The sequence below is a fragment of the Ascaphus truei genome, chromosome 14 (assembly GCF_040206685.1).
Source record: "Ascaphus truei isolate aAscTru1 chromosome 14, aAscTru1.hap1, whole genome shotgun sequence".
NCBI lineage: Eukaryota > Metazoa > Chordata > Amphibia > Anura > Ascaphidae > Ascaphus > Ascaphus truei.
Window position 1 is genome coordinate 14,431,231 of NC_134496.1, and position 21,444 is coordinate 14,452,674.

The 21,444-nt window shown below is 47.3% G+C and overlaps 1 protein-coding gene across 4 annotated transcripts in view; it reads right to left on the minus strand.

Moving 5' to 3' along the window:
• The window catches only part of LOC142465634 (neurexin-2-like), a 262,948-nt gene that overhangs the window by 82,117 nt on the left and 159,387 nt on the right, over nt 1-21,444 (minus strand). For all 4 annotated transcript variants that reach the window (XM_075569754.1, XM_075569752.1, XM_075569753.1 and 1 more), the window contains 2 exons: nt 10,212-10,373; nt 3,741-4,212 (listed from right to left, as the gene is read on the minus strand). In XM_075569754.1, coding sequence (XP_075425869.1) covers nt 3,741-4,212; nt 10,212-10,373 — 634 coding nt within the window. The remainder of the gene's footprint in view (nt 1-3,740; nt 4,213-10,211; nt 10,374-21,444) is intronic.

A 21,444-nucleotide genomic window follows, 5' to 3' on the forward strand; every position in this document is an offset into this window, starting at 1 on the left:
AGATGTCATTGCTTATCAATCGTTTAAACCAGGGGTGCGCAAAGTGGGGGGCGCACCCCCCAGGGGTGGCGGGAGATTTTCCAGGGGAGGCGCGGAGGCTACAGAGGTACCGCGCTTTCCCCCCAAGGCATTTAAATAAAATGCTGGGGGTCTGCGCGAGGGTCACGTAACCCTGCAATGTCATTTGACGCCGGAGCCGAGCAGGAGGGGGGGGCACGAGCCGGGAGGTGAAGAGACAGTGGGGCAGGGTCAAAACTTTGCGTACCCCTGGTTTAAACAATGAATGGAATATACTGGTCAGACAGCCATCCGTCCATACGGTGCTAAGGTGTCGGATTTATAAATCCATCAGTGTTATTATAAAGATGTACCTAAATCAATCTCATCTCCATGTGTTGTTCTGTTATATATGTTCTATATAGTTTGTGATTTTCTTGTTCACTGTAAATTGCATTTTAATCAAATAAATCAAAGTTCCTGATTGTACTTTCATTGCTTGATTCATAATTATTCTTTGTAAATACCGTGTAACAAATGAGAATATCTACTAGACTAAGAAGTAACTCACACAAGAGACACGCCTCATATAGCACTTGATATCTATCAAATATCTATAATTAGATTGGAAGTCCTTGCCAGTATTTTAGCTGATAAATGGATTACAGAGAGAACCTCCATATAGACTATAGATCCATCTAGATTTTTTTTAAATAGATCTTTGTCCCAGTCCACTCTCACAATGTCTGAGGTTTGTGTCATCGATCCTGTGAAAAGTTAGGACATTCCCACCGTGTTGCTCACTAACATGTTTGGAGATCGGTGTACAGGAGGGCCCCGTGCATGCGGCGGGTTCCGTTCTAGGGGTCGCCACAAAGTGAAAATCGCCGGAAAGCGGAACCGACAATTTTTGGAATGTGTGCATGTGCAAACCGGCAATTCCCCCCTTCTGCGCATGCGCAACCTCCATACGGCCCGCGCAACTTCCGTTCTGCGCATGCGCACCATCGTCAACCGCCCGTTCTGTGCATGCGCGATCCCTGGCTTCCCCGTTCTGTGCATGTGCAGACATGGCGGCCCCCTTCTCGGTACCGCCGTCTCAGCGGATCGCTGAGAACCGGGGCGCCGAGAAGCGGGGCGCCGTATCAGCGGATCGCTGAGAAGCGGGGCACCGAGAAGCGGGGCACCGAGACGCGGATCGCCAAGTAGCGGGGCGCCAAGAAGCGGGGCCTTCTTGTATCCAGATTGTTTCGGACTTAGCCTATATGCAGTGGCGGATTCATCCACCGCCCCATGGCACTTAGCCGCGGCGGCCTCCTCTTCGCTCCTTCTGAATCGCGGATGTCCTCAACGTGACGTTGTGCGGTGTTGCATTGCCATGGTAACATGACGTCATCTGACGCTACAATGCCACATTACCATGGCAACGAGACGCCGTGTGACGTCACATTGTAGATGTTTGCGGCGTCATTTGAGCCAAGAAGGCAGCCGCCACATCTAATTGCCTTCCCATCAGGCCCGATAGGCCCGAGAGCGCGGCAAATGTATGTAGGGGCGGACATTTTTGCCGCCCCCAAATTTTGCATCTATGGCCCGTGCCTAACGGGAAATCCGCCACTGCCTATATGCTGTAGTATTCTGCGTCTATACTGTCTCTCGGTCTTGACCACGTATTTAAAACTACAAGTACAGGTCGCCAAATACTGTATATAATACCTGGCGTTTTGCAGTAGATAACATGATGTAATGTAAAGAATTTTAAGTTATTCCTGTTGCTGAAATTCTTGCTAGGTTCCATCTATGCCTTTAAATGAACCAATAGTGCGTCGCAAGAGCCGATAAGCGTTTGTGTTTTTTGTGTTGGAGAACTGACTGCGACACCAAGATATCGTTGATGTTTTTTTGCCCTTTTGCAAACTCTGTTTGGTTTTGACTGTAACACTTGTTTTATTTAGATCCTGATCATCCAAAAGGATATGCCAGTCTTTCCACATGGCTAATTTCTCTCCGTGGTCTGTTATATGTGCTGATAAGTCTAATTATTTCCCCTTTTTCCATTATTTTGTCTTTTAGTAGGTCTTCTCTTGGTATACAGAGTGCTCTTCCATATGCCTTCTTAGTCCAGGTCCCATGTGGCCGCTGCGGCGCACATTATGGCGTGCGCGCCACACACCACAGCACAGCCCCCTATGGGGCAGGCCCCAGTCGCTGTGTGCATGTGGGCGTGCAAAGCGCAATGACACGTACGCTGGCAGGGAAGACGAGAATGTGGTCTTTCCTTGCCACGATGCGATCACGTGTGCCGGCAGCCAATGGCATGGCAGATCATGTGTCCCAATAGGAGTGTGCTGTGCTTTGCACTGTGCTGATGTCATGGCCGCGCCCCCTCCCCCCTTCATGGCTGCACCCCCCCCCCCCACGCCTCCCATCGCCCCCCTAGACCGCACAACGCAGCTTTCAACTGTGCATGCGCCCCCAGGCCCGCGTGTTGCAGGTAGCACTGGGGCCGTCGCCTTAAGGAGATCTGCGCTACAATCTCTATTGAGAAAACGTTTGTTTGCATAAGACCAGCTAACCCTAATGTTTCACACGTCCACACAGAACACTGTCCCTGCCTATGCATCTCCACATAGCACTACGCACCCAAAATCCCACAATAGCACTCATTACCTGACACCTCTCTGGGGGTGTACAATACACAACACTTGCATTTTCTCCCCAAAATCCGTTTCGTGGCGTCAGATCTGCAAACAGATTCTGTTCGTTTTTTAATCTGCGCAGAGTCGTCAAAAAACGGCATTGGGCCCCTTGGACGGATTAGTAGAATCCATGGATTCCGCAACCCGTTTGGCGGATTCTTAACAGGTTGCGGAATCCGCCGCGTCTATTGGTAATAATAATGAAAATATCTGCGAAACGCGAGTCGTCTTTTTTGAGATTTATCCGCTGAAATCCGCGGACTAAAGGACGCGGCCGATCCGCTACGGATCCAAATTCAACAAAAAAACGTGCCAGTCCCTAGTAATAACTAACATTACATGGCATCTCCATTGGTATGTGCAATACACAGCATACTCACACTGTATCTCCATAGGTGTATGTAGGTGGTATGTACAATACACAGCATACCCACACTATATCTCCCTAGGTGTATGTAGGTGGTATGTACAATACACAGCATACCCACACTATATCTCCCTAGGTGTATGTAGGTGGTATGTACAATATACAGCATACCCACACTATATCTCCCTAGGTGTATGTAGGTGGTATGTGCAATACACAGCATACCCACACTGTATCTCCGTAGGTGTATGTAGGTGGTATGTACAATACACAGCATACCCAAACTGTATCTCCCTAGGTGTATGTAGGTGGTATGTGCAATACACAGCATACCCACACTGTATGGCATCTCCCTATGTGTATGTAGGTGGTATGTACAATACACAGCATACCCACACTGTATGGCATCTCCCTAGGTGTATGTAGGTGGTATGTACAATACACAGCATACCCACACTGTATGACATCTCCCTAGGTGTCTACAATACACAACACACACACAATAACAGACGCTGACTGACATGTCTCTAGCTGTCTACAATATGCAATGACACAAATTATTTGACATTCCCTGGGTGTCTAAAATATACACAACACATACAAAATAACACACATTGCCTGACATCTCTCTGGTTGTCTAGTATACAAAATACACACAATTCTACTCAATAACAAACCTTTCCTGCCATCCCTCTGGATGTCCACATGGCACCACTCTCCATCATTGACCTTCTTGTGGCTGGCTTTGACCTTTACTCCACCGGACCCAAGGTCAAGCAGAAGATACAATGTTCCCTCCAGTAACTCCACAGCAAAGTAGTCTGCTTTCGGTGGCCTCTCCGGTCTCCCAGTGGCCACTGCCCCTGGAACTGTGCCTGTGGCACCCCCACCAGCACGTGGCCTCCCTTGACTGAAAAGCAGAAGACCACTGGGCTCTGTGGTCCTGAAGTCAAAGGAGATGGACCCTGCCTTCTTGGTCTCCCAACGAGGGAGGCGTAGGAACGACTCTGGGGCCTGGAAGGTGACGGGGTCCATAGAGGGGACATTCTCACAGCGGAAGAGGAGATCACCGCTCAGTCGCATCTTGGGGTCGCCCTCAGAGGCCAGGCGGGACAGCTCAAGTTTGAAGTCATTGTTCTTGTAGACAACCTACAGTAGAGGCAGAATGAGAGAGGGAAGGAGAGAAGGGTTGAACACAGGTGATGTGACAGGTGATGGGACTGAACTAAGGTGACAGGTCAGTGTGTGCAAAACTGAGACGGGTAAGAAAGTCTCTAACTTCTAATCTGTTTGGCATGACTCTGCCGATCGGGCTGACATTTGTGTAATCACGGTATTCAGAAGGAGTTATTGGAAGTCAGAAACCACTCAGTAGGAAAATGCCAAAACTGCTCAGGATAACAGTGTCCTTATCTCTGTCTTTTTCTAAGTTCTGGCCCTGCGATCTGCCGGCCGTCTGTAAGAGAGAGAGAGAGAGCTGCACACAGAGAGAGAGAGAGAGCTGCATCTCCCTGCACAGAGAGAGAGAGCTGCATCTCCCTGCACAGAGAGAGAGAGAGCTGCATCTCCCTGCACAGAGAGAGAGAGCTGCATCTCCCTGCACAGCTCTTACAGGCGATCTCCCTGCACAGAGAGAAGTGCCTCCCCTGCACAGCTCTTACAGGCAATCTCCCTGCACAGAGAGAGCTGCATCTCCCTGCACAGCTCTTACAGGCGATCTCCCTGCACAGAGAGAAGTGCCTCCCCTGCACAGCTCTTACAGGCAATCTCCCTGCACAGAGAGAAGCTGCATCTCCCTGCACAGCTCTTACAGGCGATCTCCCTGCACAGAGAGAGCTGCATCTCCCTGAGCAGCTTTACAGGCGATCTCCCTGCCCAGAGAGAGCTGCCTCTCCCTGCACAGCTTTTACTGGCGTTCTCCCTGTACAGAGAGCGCTGCATCTTCTTGCACAGAGAGAAGCTGCATCTCACTGCACAGCTCTTACAGGCGATCTCCCTGCACAGAGAGAACTGCATCTCCCTGCACAGCTCTTACAGGCAATCTCCCTGCACAGAGAGAACCGCATCTCCCTGCACAGATCTTACAGGAAATCTCCCTGCACAGAGAGAGCTGCCTCTCCCTGCACAGCTCTTACAGACGATCTCCCTGCACAGAGAGAGCTGCATCTCCCTGCACAGCTCTTACTGTACAGGCGATCACACTGTTTTTATTTTATTTTAATAACACAGTATTGAAGCAGGGGAGCTCCGGAGTCGAACTGCATAAATGTTAGCATTGGGGACCACATGCTTCCCGAGTTACAGGCCCCAGTTTGGGGTGCCGGTATCTCCGCAAAGATTAAATGTTCCGGTAATATAACGCGGAAGAATTAAATAATGCAGGGAGATACCGGCATCCCGGCCTGTAACTCTTCTAACTCTGGGCCTGTAACACAGTGCTGATGCTGGCCCCCCATAAGGTAATGAAGGGGTTAACCCCTCCCGCTACCCACCCAAGATGCCTAACCACCCACCCCAAGGCAACTACCCCTTCACCCACCCCTCTACCCTCAATAAACATTAAAATACAACAACCAATACTATCCAATACACCGATTGATTGCCAGTGTGGTTACCTATGCCCTCAATGGGAGCAAAGATAACCCTAAAGGCAATGAATGGGCACCCTACTACCCACCCCCTCTACCGCCAACAACTCCCACCCCAACACATACACACATACACAGTAATGGGCAAAATCCCTATTGTCCAGATCTGGATAATAGTGCATTTGCCCATTAAAAATGAGACATTACCCTTCCAGCATATAATAAAGTAAAGTTGTACTTACCCCTGCCAGGATGAAGGCCGTCCTCATTATCGGCTTCCGCATCCTCCGTGGGCAGCAATATTAAAATTAAAAAAACTTACTGGCCACTAACCCCGTAATCACTTAGCGGAAGCCTCCCCCCCCCTTCTACCCACCGAGAGGCCTAACCACCCTCCCTGGGGCAACTACCCTCATCCCCCACACCCATATCCCTTTCACCACACCTCCAACCAGTAGCTAATATCGCATTTGACCATTTGTTTTCAAAATAAATACACATTCATAATAAATACACAAAATAAATATACAATAAAATCACATTAACATTACAGTACCATACATGGCACAATATCCAATAAACCCATTGATTTTCACTGTGGTAACCTATGCCCACAAGGGGAGTACAGATAGCCACAATGGCAACAAATGGGCAACCTAAAAGAAAACATAAAACAATAAAATACATTACAATACAATTAAAAATATATATTTGCTAATAAACCCATTCATTGCCACTGTGGTTAACCATTCCTACAACATGGGCATGGATTGCCACAATGGCAAGGAATGGGCAACTAAAAACAAAAACAACCACCAAATAAAATACATGACATTTAAATAAATAAAAATATTTGCCAAAAAATGCATTGATTGTCAATGTGCTGAAAGGAGCATAGATAAACACATTGCCAGTCAATGGGCATCCTAAAAAAAAAAACTCCTTTAAATAAAATACAATCAATGTGTTTCTTACCTTTGCCGGGATGAACATTCATCCTTCTCATCCAACAGCTGCACCGACTCTTTCCCCATGATGCAATGATCCTCAGCAACATGATGGGAAGAAGTCCATGATCCTCACTTTCTTGAAGAAGAAGCCCTGGTGAGTAGTTCTTCTTCCTTTTCTTCTTTCTTTTCCAACAGCTCCAGGAGATGTTGATCTGATGGCTTCTTGGGGTCAAACGAGACATGACAGACCTTATATAAGGCCTGTGATATCACATTTGTCACAATCCGATTGGTGCATGTACCATGTGATGGCTTCCATTTTTTTTAATGATGTGCCGTCATCTTAAAGGGAGGGAAGCCAGCCATTAAGGTAGCATATGTTTCCCTCCACTTAAGACATCACTTCAGTAGTGATGTACCGAGTACGCGGAATTACCCAGTACCCGGCGTTACCCGGCAGGTTTTCAGCTACCCGGACATTACCCGGACCCGGCAACTGAGAAGTGGGCCCGGCGCCGGGTAATACACGGCGTCGGGTAATGTCAGGGTAGCTGAAAAATACATCATCACTTACCTGCTGTCATCGACGGAAGGCGAGGAAGACTCATGAGGAAGACGGCGGCGACATCTAGTAAGGTCAGCAGAGGTCCTGTGGCAGTGGCAGCATCAAAAGTGTGTTCAGCCGGCGCGGGAACTGCAGGAAGTCATAGCAGTGTGAGCTGGGGAACCATGCGACCGGAGCAGGGGCAGAAGCATTCCTATTGGACAGTCGGCTATGCAGTCCTGCAGCTCCCGCGCCGGCTGAACACACATGTTTGATGCTGCTACCGCCACAGGACCGCTGCTGACCTTCCTAGATGTCGCCGCCATCTTCCTCCACCCCCAGGTAAGTGCCAAACGGGTAACCGGTTACTCGGCCCGGTAGAACATTTAATTTTGGTCGGGTACCCCATACCCGTTTTTTTTTTTTTAAAGTAGGACCCGGTCCAACACTACACTTTAGCAATAGCAAAAATGGAAGCCATCACATGGTACAGCCACCAATTTCCTTTCCTGTGATGGCTTCCATTTTGTTGTTGTTGCTGAAGTGACGTCATCTTAAACGGTAGCATATGCTACCTGATTGTCTGGCTTCCTTCCTTTTAAGATAACGACACATTATTTTTAAAAAATGGAAGCCGTCACATGGTACATCCACCAATCAGATTGGTGGATGTACCATTTGTCAGTCAAATGTGACATCACAGGGCTTATATAAGGTCTGTTAGATCTCATTTGAACCCAAGACGCAGTCGGATCAAAATCTCCTGAACCTGTTGGAGAAGAAAGAAGAAAAGAAAGAAGAACTACTCACCAGGGCTTCCTCTTCAAGCAATTGAGGAGCATGGACTTCTTCGCATCATGCTGCTGAGGATCATTGCGTCATGGGGAAAGAGTCGGTGCAGCTGTTGGATGAGAAGGATGAATGCTCATCCCGGCAAAGGTAAGAAACACATTGATTGTATTTTATTTCATGGTGTTTTTTTTTTTGGATGCCCATTGACTGGCAATGTATTTATCAATGCCCTTTTCACGGTTTGGATAAGCCCATTGTCAAATCTATGCATGTTTTTTTTTAAATATAAAGTCATATATTTTATTTAGTGCTTATTATTTTTTAGGTTGCCCATTCATTACAATTATGGCAATCTATGCCCATATTTTGGACATGGTTTACCACAGTAACAATCAATGGGTTTATTTTCTACTGTGTAATGTATTGTACTGTTCTGTAAATGTTATTTTATTGTTTATTTCTTTTGTTTTGAAAACAAATAGGTAAACGTGCCATTAGCCATTTTTGGCTACTAGTGCTTTTGCCAATTTGTATCTGTGGTGATGGGGGCAGAGGGGGTGGGGGTAGTTGTCCCAGGGAGGGTGGTTAGGCTAATGGGTGGGGCTAACCCCTTAATTAATATAGCAGTTAATAACCGCTAAGGTAATTAAGGGGTTAGTAGCCAGTAGTTAGTTTTTGAATTTTAATGTTGCTACCCACGGAAGACACGGAGGACAAAGACGAGGATGAATGCGACCTTCATCTTGGCAGGGGTAAGTACATCTTTCATTTTCCTGATTATTAGCGGCGAGCCACGAAGGTAATGAAGCTGCCTGTAAATGTATTTTTATTACATAGCATGGAAGCAGGGGGTCTCCTCAGCTGATGTTAATTCGGGTCAGCTCCGGAGACTCCTGGATTCAATCCAATGTAATCAAAATAAATGTTTTCTTCAGAGACACATTGTGGATCCCATCTCGCCACCATTGAGATGGCGAGATCAGAACGAGCGAGTTGCCTGCGAGTTGCAGCCGCGATGTGCATCTTGGAGCTATCTAAACAGGTCTATTTTAAAAAAAATGTGCGTTTGAGCATTTTTTGATCTACCGCTTGGTTTGACATTGCAAGAGCGCTATCCATCGGGAAGAAGCCGGTTTCTAACGAGTTTCGCATGTTATCGAAGATTTCTGAATAGATACATGTGCAGTCACATATCAAAGTTTACTGAATAGGCCCCTTAGTCTTTCCATATACACCTAATCCAAACTATAACACATTTCAGATGCAGCTCTACCCCATACATGTCCTTCAAGAGATGACCACCTTTCTAAGCCCTTCTGTAAATATGATCCAGGTAGCCAAAAACAGAAACATTCCTTTAAACCCCAACTTTTCATCTCGTCATCTTTTAAACTTAAAGGAAATGTACGTGGTAGAGGTACATCTGAAATGTTTCATGGTTTGGACCAGAAGATGTATATAGATAGACCAGCACGCAAATTCATCTGGCTCCATTAATGGTTAACCCGAGTTGACGTAAATGGGGGTTAAAGCCTGTTCGATTATGTTAACCCACAATGAATCTTGATAAATAACCCTCCATAAAAATCTTCAATATTTTCCCTCTAGAAGAATGGAGGGAAAGAGGGGATTCTGAAGACATGATCTTTAGAACTGAATACAGAGCTATAGATGAGATCTAAATATGATCTCTAAAGTGGTATCCCCAACTTCCTGGGTACTTTTCGAGATGTGACCTCTAGAACTCAACACATGATTCCAGATGAGATCTCACCACTGTCAAGTGGTCTTACCACCTTGTTATCTCCTTCTGTTCTTATGATCCAGATAATCAAAATAAAGACTTCCTTCTAACTCCACCCATATCATCAGTCATTACATGAAGGACATGTATGAATTTTGGATCAGAACATGTGTATGGGAAGAATAAAAGACTCTACAGGAAGGGAGAGAGGGAGTATTCTGGAGATGAGGCTTCCAAAAGATCATGTTTCCAAAATGTTCCTTTCCTTCCTTGTTTCCTGTTTCTTTCAGAAGATGTGACTTTTAGAATTGAACGCAGAACTCTATATGCGGTCTTACCAATAATCTGTAAAGTGGTATCACCACATTCCTGTGTCATCCAGGAGATATGACCTCCATGGATGCACACAGGTGTCTAGATGAGGTCTGACTTATGGACTATAAAGTGGATTTTCCTCTCAATGTTCTTCTGAGGCTGTGACCTCTAAAAGTATAGATTGGGTAAATATCCTTGGTTGTAATTATACTCACGTCTTTCAGGCAGCCCATAAAGTTGTTACTGACAGGGGATCCTGGAAGGTCAGCTGTGTTGGGGCTCCCCCCTATATAGAAGAAGTCATCACTCCCCAGCATGGTGTAGTCCTCCTGGGTGTAACCCGTTGAAGTGAGAATACCATCAACTGAGATGGTGACCTGAGAGGGTGAGGAGGGAGGGAGGCAAAGAGGAAAGAGAGAACGAGACAGAGGGCAAAAAGGAGCAAGTGGAAAATGAGGAAAAGAACATAAAAGGAGAGAGGGGAAAGATTTGAAGACGGGGAAAAAAAGCAAGAAAAGAATAAAAGAGGCAGATACGTAGTGGAAAGGATGAAATAAGAGAAGAGGGAGGAGATCCAAAGGAAGAAAGTGGGGAAGAGAAAGAAGAAGGCGAGAAGACAAAAGTTAGAAGGAGCTTGTAGCTTTTGATGTCTCACCATTTTCATGTCTGTTCTGTCTCTGAGGCAGGACCAGCTCTTGACCAGAGGAAGGGATGGAAGGGTGAATTAAAAGAGGATGGGGAGGAGGCGATAGAGAAAGAAGAGATAACGGAGGTGGTAAGGAGGACAGTGGGGGTGAGAAACAAGGTCAGGTTGGATGGAAAAGGTTTGGCAGAAGGGATGAGAATGATGAGGTGTAGGGAGGAGTGGAGGAAGGGTTGAGAGAGCTGTGTGTACTTCGTGGGTGGCAGATACACTAGGGAAGACTTTGGCTCTTTAATTGGACAGTTCTGAGGAACGAAGGATGAGTTGGAGGAAGAATTACTGACCTTACCTTCCATGAGATATCAAGTCTTCTCCTCCTCTTTTCCCTCATTATTACTCCATCCCTACTCCATCAAGCCTTTCCATATATCATCTGTATAATGTCTCATTCCTCACCATTCATCTCTCCTCCACTTTTTTTCATACATTAACCAGTATCTCCTTAACATTATTTTATTAAACCTCATCACTCTCCCTTCATTTCTGCATTTCTTCTCTCAAACCAACCCATCATTCATCTTTCTATTCTTCATTATCACTTCCTTTTTCTTTCCATCCCTCCTGATTACTTTATAACCATCCATCTATCTTTTCTAATCTTTCATTACCTGTTTGTCTGTCTGTCTATCTAACGTATCTATCCATTGCATCTATCTATCTATCCATTGCATCTATCTATCTATCTATCCATTGCATCTATCTATCTATCCATTGCATCTATCTATCAAATCTATCCATTGCATCTATCTATCGTATCTATCTATCATATAACTATAATCTATAGCTATCCTTTCACATTCCCCTTTTCTCAATGAAGCCTCTCAATCTTTCGCCTCCATCTTTCGCCTCCATCTCTCGCCTCCATCTCTCGCCTCCATCTCTCGCCTCCATCTCTCGCCTCCATCTCTCGCCTCCATCTCTCTCCTCCAGCACTCTCCTCCAGCACTCTCCTCCATCACTCTCCTCCATCACTCGCCTCCATCACTCTCCTCCAACACTCTCCTCCATCACTCTCCTCCATCACTCTATCTTCTCTTGTTTTCTTATGATTCTCTTCCTTCCTCCCCCCTCATGGCCACTTCATCTCTGTGTATTTCTTTCCCTCAAATTCCTCGTTCCCTTTGCATTCCTCCTCCACTCTTTGCTTGTTTTCCCTCATCTCTTATGGTCCATTCCGTCCTTTCTTTCTCCTAACCCAAGATCTCTCTCTCTCTCTCTTGTACCTCTCTCCCTCATCTCCCTACTATCCCCCTCTCCCTGGTCTATTTTCCGTTCTACAGCGTCCTTTTCTCATGCTTTTCCATTTCTCCAGTGGTGGGTAGGGGTAACTCTGTCACCAAAATGACATCTTGTGACACAATGGGAGCCTCTCATGAGTGTCTGTATGTCACCATTGGGTCCCAAGTGCAACATTTCACACACTAGTTAAGCTGCAGATTATGATTCTGGGTAATGATTGAAACAAGTGTCCCTGAGCAGGTACATTTACTCTCCCGCCTTCTGTGAGCTGTGTAGGGTCTAGAGAGACATCCATGGGTGGAAAGCTAAAAGTGAAGCCCCCACTGCGCTCGTCTGCATGTCACTACCCAGAATCCTTTTCAGCAGCCTAACCACAGTGTGACACATGCAAATGGGGCGAGTAACTTGAGGACTTCTCATTGTTCCTCCATCTTAGCCCCCCTTTGTCACTGCAAAGGTCTTTGATCACTCCTCCCCTCCCCCCCCCCCCAACCTGATTTTTCTGTGTGTAGGAGAGGAGTGGGGGGTGGGGGGGGGTCCTGTTCACAGCTTGTCGTTGTGTATTGTTGTGTTGCTTTGCAGCCACGGTTAGTAACACATGAACATGCAGTCAGCATATGAAGTAACACTGTGCTGGTGTTTTGTTTGTTAAGTAAGGGTTAACCCCCAAATAAGCACAAATACAGTCCACATACACAAAATGATACATACACACACACACTGTGTTATACAGATACACAACTTCTCTCATCTGCACACAAAACAATCTCATTTGAAGATTAATAAAATGTTGTTATATTTAAAAACTATATCACTTATTACACACTATATTATCTACCACATTTATTATGTCATTAGGAGGGACTGACCCTTTAATGCATTAAACACATTCCTGTCATTAGGTCACTTTGCTCCTACATGGGACTGACCCTTTAACCCATAAAACGCATCCCTCTCATTAGGTCACTTAGCTCCCACGTGAGACTGACCCTATAACCCATTAAATATGTCACTGTCATAATTTGGTTTAATATGTAACTGAGCCTTTAAAATGACCCCTTAAATATAACATTTACAGTTGTGTGAAAAAAGTACACCCTCTTTGAATTCTATGGTTTTACATTCATTAACAATCATCTGTTCCTTAGCTGGTCTAAAAATGAGGTAAATACAACCTCAGATGAACAACACATGACATATTACACCATGTCATGATTTATTTAACAAAAATAAAGCCAAAATGGAGAAGCTGTGTGTGAAAAGCTAAGTACACCCTTACTGCTTCAATAGGAATTAAGATGCGAAGTAGCCGACAGGTGCTGCCAATCAAATGCCCTTGATTAATTGATCATCAGCAAGTGTGACCACCTCTATAAAAGCCAAAGTTTTAGCAGTTTGCTGGTCTGGAGCATCCAGGTGTGTGTTAACACAATGCCAAGGAGGAAAGACATAAGCAATGATCTTAGAGAAGCAATTGTTGCTGCCCATCAACCTGGGAAGGGTTATAAAGCAATTTCCAAACAATTTAAAGTCCATCATTCTACAGTGAGAAAGATTATTCAAAAGTGGAAAACATTCAAGACAGTTGCCAATCTTCCCAGGAGTGGACGTCCCAGCAAATTCACCCCAAGCTCAGACCGTGCAATGCTCAGAGAAATTGCAAAAAAAAACAAGAGTTACACCTCAAACTCTACAGGCCTCAGTTAGCATGTTAAATGTTAAAGTTCATGACAGTACAATTAGAAAAAGACTGAACAAGTATGGTTTGTTTGGAAGGGTTGCCAGGAGAAAGCCTCTTCTCTCTAAAAAGAACAAGGCAGGACGGCTTAGGTTTGCAAAGTTGCATCTGAACAAACCACAAGACTTCTGGAACAATATCCTTTGGACAGACGAGACCAAAGTGGAGAAGTTTGGCCATAATGCACAGCGCCATGATTGGCGAAAACCAAACACAGCATACACTGGCGACACACTTTATTCGAGCTCGGCTTGTCCCACGAATTCGGGTATACCCGGGTGTATTGAGGTTTGTGACTGTTTTCTGCCCGAGTGCATTGAGGTATTTTCCAAGCAGGGATTGAAGCATTTTATTCCCCCTGGTTGCAATACTGCACAATATATATATATATACTGCATTACAATTCATGAATTTATGCCATCTGGTAGACACGCGAAGCATTGCAGCCTATTAAATCCTAATCATTATCATTTAACAGATCAGCCGCCCGTCAGCCAGGCATGAACCCAGGCTGGGAAGGCAAACGCAACGGGGCTTGTCAGAGGTGAGGAGCGGCGCATTCCAGGTATCTGCCAGGTACATACTGGGTATTTGCTCGAATAAAGTGTGTCGGTGCAGTATCAGCACAAACACCTCATACCAACTGTCAAGCACGGTGGTGGAGGGGAGATGATTTGGGCTTGTTTTGCAGCCACAGGAACTGGGAACCTTGCAGTCATTGAGTCGGCAATGAACTCCTCTGTATACCAAAGTATTCTAGAGTCAAATGTGAGGCCATCTGTCCCACAGCTAAAGCTTGGCCGAAATTGGGTCATGCAACAGGACAATGATCCCAAGCACACCAGAAAATCTACAACAGAATGGCAGAAAAAGAAAAGAATCAAGGTGTTGCAATGGCCTAGTCAAAGTCCAGACCTGAACCTGATTGAAATGCTGTGGCTGGACCTTAAGAGAGCTGTGCATAAACAAATGTCCACAAACCTCAATGAACTGAAGCAACGTTGTAAAGAAAGTGGGCCAAAATTCCTCCACAACGATGTGAGAGACTGATAAAGTCATACAGAAAACGATTACTTCAAGGTATTGCTGCTAAAGGTGGTTCTACAAGCTATTGAATCATAAGGTGTACTTAGTTTTTCACACATGGCTTCTCCATTTTGGATTAATTTTTGTTAAATAAATCATGACACGGTGTAATATGTCATGTGTTGTTGTTCATCTGAGGTTGTATTTACCTAATTTTTAGACCTGCTAAGGAACAGATGATTGTTATTATGTCCTGATATGTAAAACCATGGAATTCAAAGAGGGTGTACTTTCTTTTTCACACCACTGTACATCAATATTGCACCAAAACTGAGATCCTCAGCAGTATTTCCCAATGAAAATTAGGCACAAAAACAAAATGATTTAGGAGGGTGGGGGATCCCATATAAATGTAGACGGAGCTTTAACATAATTCCAATATGCAGAATATCATAAATATTAATTATTGAAATTATTATCACCCTGTTCTTCCCCTGTAATCCTAAAACAGAAGTGAACTAATGACAGCGACTTTTTAATAGGTTAAATATAGGTGATTTACACTATTTAAAAAAGAAATACATACACACACATATATATATAATCAAAAAATAAATAGATGATACCGTTCTGTGGCTAACGAAATGCTTTTATTTGTGCGAGCTTTCGAGATACACTGATCTCTTCTTCCGGCGATGTAACAATGAATGAAGCAAGGATTACTTAAAAACAGTGTCTACATGGTACTGATACCTCTACATGTATATACCTCTACATGTATATATATATACAAACAATGTGGTGGGTTTTTACATTCTTTACCTTACCCTCTTTTGGGTTAAGCCATTGTATCTACAGTTACACTACTGGTCCACCTTAAACCAGAGGGCAGAGATATCGGGGGCAGAGATATTGTGGCACAGATATCAGGGGGAGAGGTATTGGGGGGGCAGAGATATCGGGGGCAGAGGTATTGGCATTTAACCACCATTTTGTTTTCCTGGAGTGGATGCGGCTGGCGATACCTTTCCCGGTAATATCTCAGGAACCAGGGGATCTGGAGACGAGTGGGAGGAACTGCTCCTTTACCCCCTGGTACTGTTTCGGGGGGTAGGGGAGGCATATTGTTATTTACATGGATTGTGAGGGACACAGCCAGGACGCGGAGGCGAACTGGCAATCCGGTGGTCTGGGACCATATATCCCCCCACAGATAAGAGACTCTCTTCATGGTGGTACCCTACAGCTGGACACCACCCCACGTGGAGGCGGACTGGCGTGGGACCGGACAACCCCTTTGTCTTCAGTTGGTGCTACCAGGTGTTGGAGCACTCGGCAGGTATAACACCCACATCTACAAGCGCACCAACTTTAACACGGGTTGTGGGCAGCGCTGTCACACATACATTGGGTGGGTTGGCTTCTGTGGACACTGGGAGGTTGAGTGCCCAGAGCACCTCAGTACTTTGGGGTAAACCCCGCCAGGGTGTGGACACGGTGGTTGGGGCGCTGTGTGGGGGTGTGGTCCTGTGAGGCCTGTGCTATGTTATTGTTAGCACCTGTTCAGTGAACCTGTTATACCATACCAGGGTGTATTTCTTACATTGTGTCCTGTAACGGGGATATCCCACACTGAAAGGATCCCTCCCGGTTGGAGGCGCTGTCACCAGACGATTCAGGCTCCCAGCAGCGGAGGTTCAGGCCTCCTGTGAGCTGCAGGTAACGCACCACATACACGCGGTAGCCGCCACATCTCCCATAGGATGGGGGAAAATGCGCTACAATTCGAGGCGCTGCTGAGATGCTGCAACATGGCAGACTTTTAAGGACAGTGCATCTGGCAGCCCAGGAGAGGCCGGGGTCAGGCCCCTGATTCTTCACCATGGACCCTGGGCACCCATTTCAGTTAAGGAAGGGGGGATCCTCTCCCTGATGCGACACCAGGGAGGGGGATAGCCTAGACCCTTACCAAAAGAAAGACTATGTTGGGGCGTACCCTGAGGGCATGATACCAGGGAGCGTGAACCCTTCAAGCTGCATAACAGAAATACTGGGGCCAGGGCCCTTTCAGTTTTGCTGGGGACCCTGGGTACCTGGAAATGTGCTTATGGGGGCGCACCCTGTGGGATATAGTCCAGGGAGCGTGTACCCCTAATCTCGTTCAAAATAGGGACGGGCCCCTTTCCGTTGGAGCTGGGGGACCCTGTGTACCTAATTTCTATGGACTGTTTACAATCTAAAATGTGAGGAACGGGCCCCTGTGTACCTAATTTCAACAGACTGTGCTGTGTACTCTAAAATGGAGTCTACCGTGTGTGCTGTGCAAACAAGATGGCGTTCCCGCCGAAACCATGGGACTACATGGGTTTGTAAAAGCAAGCTACAAGTTCTGCAAAACAGTTGCATGGGGTTAGGCGGCAAAAGCTGACACCGCCCATCGCTGTGACTGGCTCAGCCGGAGCCAGGTCACTCCTTGGTCCGCCCTGCCTCTGCTCTGTGTTCCACCGAGGGGAGGGGCAACACACCAAGAACCAATCTAGGACTCTGTCTCTGCTATGGGAGGAGTTTACCACACCCTGCTGGACTTTAGTTCTGCGGAGCTGTGAGAGAGAGAAGAGCTGTCTTGCTTAGCTGCTAATACTCTACCCCATCTCAAGAAAATGTCGGAGTTGGAGCTGACAAATTACTACCTGCTAGGGGGCTACCTAGTAGTCACTGTCTATGGGCAACACCACTTGCGGTGTGTGTGCCCCAACTGCCGGCTTCCAGGGGGCGACGCCAGCCGTACCACGCAGTGCCAGCACTGTGGGGTCCTGTACATGCGGCCTGCCAGCCCTGTACCACCTTCCGCTGTGTTGCAGCCGATAGACCGGGCCTCCACACCATCCAGTGCGGCCTCTGCGGTCTCTCCTACACCCGTGTCCCTTCTAGCCTACGACCGGGCTCTACCGTTGTGGGATGCGGCCTGCGTAAACCTATACCTCGCAGGGCCACCTGTGGGCCCGTGTGCCCTGCTCTCAACTACCCAAGGTGCCAGCGTTCCTGTGCCCGAGACGGCTCCCGTGGTCCAATTCCCGGTGGTTCCAGGACCGGAACCGGTGTCGGTGCGCAGGGAGGGTGAGTCGACTTCCCCAGGGGTGTTGGGAGCGTTTCCCCTGGTGGCGCCAGAGCAGGCCCGCTCTGGCCAATTGCTGACAGGGGGTGCGAGGCACCCGACATCCCAGCCCGGAGGAGGTGTCCTTACCCTCCTCTTCTGAAGGAGAAGCAAGCTGCCAGACACCTGTAGAGAAAAGGCCTGCACCTACCTGTGTTCTGCGGCAGAGTCCAGATCCAGCGATGTCCATCCTGAAGGCCGTGGTGCTGCCGGAGCCCCGGAGGAGCCCCACACCTGAGGAAGACGTCGGCTCTGTAAAAAACCTACCCACTGAGGAACCTGAGAACCAGGTGACATCTCCTACCTTCAGCTGGGTGAGGCACCATTGTCTTCCGTCCAACAGGAGTCTGCTGCGGCCTTTCCAGACGAGGAGCTAGGCGGAGCCCTGTTTGGTGTACCGCGGGGTGATGCACTTCTGGCGCAGCCGGATGTGATGGCATCACTGCCGCCGAACTTGAGCTTGCCACGCGGCTTCGCGAGATCTAATGACGTCGTCAAGATGGCAGCTGCGGAACCCGAGTCAGGACTTCCTCGGGTGAGTGCTGGACAGTACACCCCTGCCCCACTGCAGACCCTGCCCTGGGGAAGAGGTCGTCGGACCCGTGGATCCTTTAGCACTGTCCCTGTACCATCCCCTAGGGGTCGTGGCCGACACAAGCTTACTCATACTGGACTGGTCATGGACATTGATAGGCCCAGTTCACTGGCCCCAGTTGCCCATGCCCCATCATCAGCCCTGTCACCAGCCACTGCTCTGCCATCTAAGGGTAAGCCCAACCCTGAGTCCTTTGTCCGGGACCATCCTATTCCTCGACTCTCGTCCGGTCGTTCCACTGTTTCGGCCCATGCGGCTTCCACCTTTGTATTGACCAAATTCCCCAGTGATAATCTGTCTCCTGGCTTGTCAATGGAGATAAGGGACTGGGACTTTGGTGGAAGAGATGAGTTGTCAGATGATGACTCTGAGGGAGAAAAACCCTATGCAAGCCGGATACCGGTAGCTAAGTTCCCGGGGTCATTCAGGTCATTTAGGGAATCATCATTGTCCCAACAGGCAGCTACTTCTGGTGTGTCCTCCCAGATGGACACCAGGTCCAGTAGTCTACACATAGAACATCAGTCCGAGAAACACCTTAAGTGGTGGAACCTGATGTTTCAGGGCTACGCCGCCAGTTTAAACAGGACACGGCTACTGCTGGTGGATGGTCCTGTCGTGGACCACTGGTGGGAGGAAGGTAATTTGTCACCTGAGGAAATAGCTGCAGCCCTTCGTAAGAGGGTGGGCGAGATTAATTTAGGGGTGAGAGTACATAAGGGATCCTCCATTTTCTATCAAGAGGTAGAACTCAGTGAACCAACATTTTGGGTGCTGCCTGGTCAAGGAGATGACCGCAGAATATTAAAGTTCACTAGAGCTGACAGGGCCATATTACATTGGTATCGTCAGTCTCATGGTTTTACTTTTCCATATGTACCCAAGCCGATCATGGAAGAGATAGAAAACAACCGTCATGATTGCTCAAGCAGGCTGTTTTGGAGTATCTCAAGTCTAAAACTTTAGATAAGATCATCGTAAACGAGTCTAAAATCTGCTCCATCATGGAAGAATGGCTAGTGGGTACATGCATCTATAAAGACAAGGTGGAAGTTAGCAGTGTCCTGGTTCTCCAAAGGTGTACTACATCTGGAACAAGTTGTTTGATGGGTGGGTAATAAAGAAGTTGGACCCCAAATACTATAAGTCAGGATATTATTCTTCTTCCAGTTGGAAGAATGGTTAATTCCTCCTCATCGCTGTAAACAGTGGATGATATGGGTTAGTAGTCTGTGTACGGTATATGGTTATGTTGTATATCCGCTCTAACCTGTTTCTGTATTGCAGGCTCCAGGTTACTGGATGGTGCCCAAATTGGATCCCAGTGAGAACATGGGAATTGTACCTAAGGGGAGAGTATAGGCATGGCTGGTCCAGACTATCTTTCTGCCTTCCTGTCACGCAAGTTCTGATAGCTACAGACAGTGGCAGGTTATCCTGTGGGTTTACCCCTCTTCATGTTGCCTCTCTGAGTGACAGGGGTGGAGGTGAACAGGAGTCTGTGTACAGCCAATCAGGGTGCAGACCCTGTGCCCTCACCCTCTGAGCTTAGGGAGGAAGTGTTCCAATTATAGGAGTTGAGCTCAGCCCCTCCTGGGGGAGAGAGTCAGTTCAGGTTCCTCCTGGCTGGGAGTGAGACGTGCCTTCAGCCCCTCCTGGGGCTGAGTGAGCTCAAGATCTGTGCCGAGCACAAGGCCTTAACATTACCTGCTGGCCAGCACCGCCCAGGGGTCTAAGACCCATTCTCCACTATGAAGCAAACGCTGTGATACCACCTGCAGTGGCTGCACCAATAAAGACCCTTTTTATATACTTCTATCTAAGTAGCAGTCTATTTGGCAGAGGTATGGGAGAAAAAACTGTCATTGCGGGGATTGCCTCCTGCTCTGCTGGAGCTTACTGTGACTGGAGGCGCTGACACTGATGAGAAGAACCCGAGGATCCCCAAAAGCCTGTCCTGTTCCCCACAACATCACGGAAGCTCATCTCTCCTGGAGCCAAACAGGTACAAAGCACCACACAGACCTGTAGCCAGGGCAAATCTACCAGAGGGGGGGGGGAGAAGCAGGGGTACATATATAACTACCAAACAAATAACCCGTTACATACAGGAAAATGATGTGTTTGTTTTGTATAATGTAAATTCAAAAATCATATTTTAATTCCCATTTCTTTTTTTTAAATAAAAGAAACCACGGAGTTCAATTAAAAAAAAATATAGTATCCGCAATTTGTCTAAATCATCAGGATTACAGGTTTTTTTGCATTTTGGGGCCTATTCACTAAACTTCGATAAGTTCAGTGCATTGCTGAGCGATTTAGCATTTTCTTCCTGCACTTTAAAACGTGCGTCAAACGGTATCACTAAGAATTTATTTTTTTTATAGTTCGGTAACAAAATCAAACTGCTTTGTTTTTTTCCAAGACTTATCACACGACGTGTGCTTGCTTAAACTGCCGCCTGGAAGAGCTGCACGGAGAGAGCGCTGCATCTCCCTGCACAGAGAGCGCTGCATCTCCCTGCACAGAGAGTGCTGCATCTTCCTGCACAGAGAGTGCTGCATCTCCCTGCACAGAGAGTGCTGCATCTCCCTGCACAGAGAGCGCTGCATCTCCCTGCACAGAGAGCGATGCATCTCCCTGCACAGAGAGCGATGCATCTCCCTGCACAGAGAGAGCTGCATCTCCCTGCACGGCTCTTACAGGCGATCTCCCTGCACAGAGAGCGCTGCATCTCCCTGCACGGCTCTAACAGGCGATTTCCTTGCACAGAGAGAGCTGCATCTCCCTGCACGGCTTTTACAGGCGATCTCCCTGCACAGAGAGAACTGCATCTCCCTGCACAGCTCTTACAGGCGATCTCCCTGCACAGAGAGAGCTGCATCTCCCTGCACAGCTCTTACAGGTGATCTCCCTGCACAGAGAGAAGCTGCATCTCCCTGCACGGCTCTTACAGGTGATCTCCCTGCACAGAGAGCTGCATCTCCCTGCAC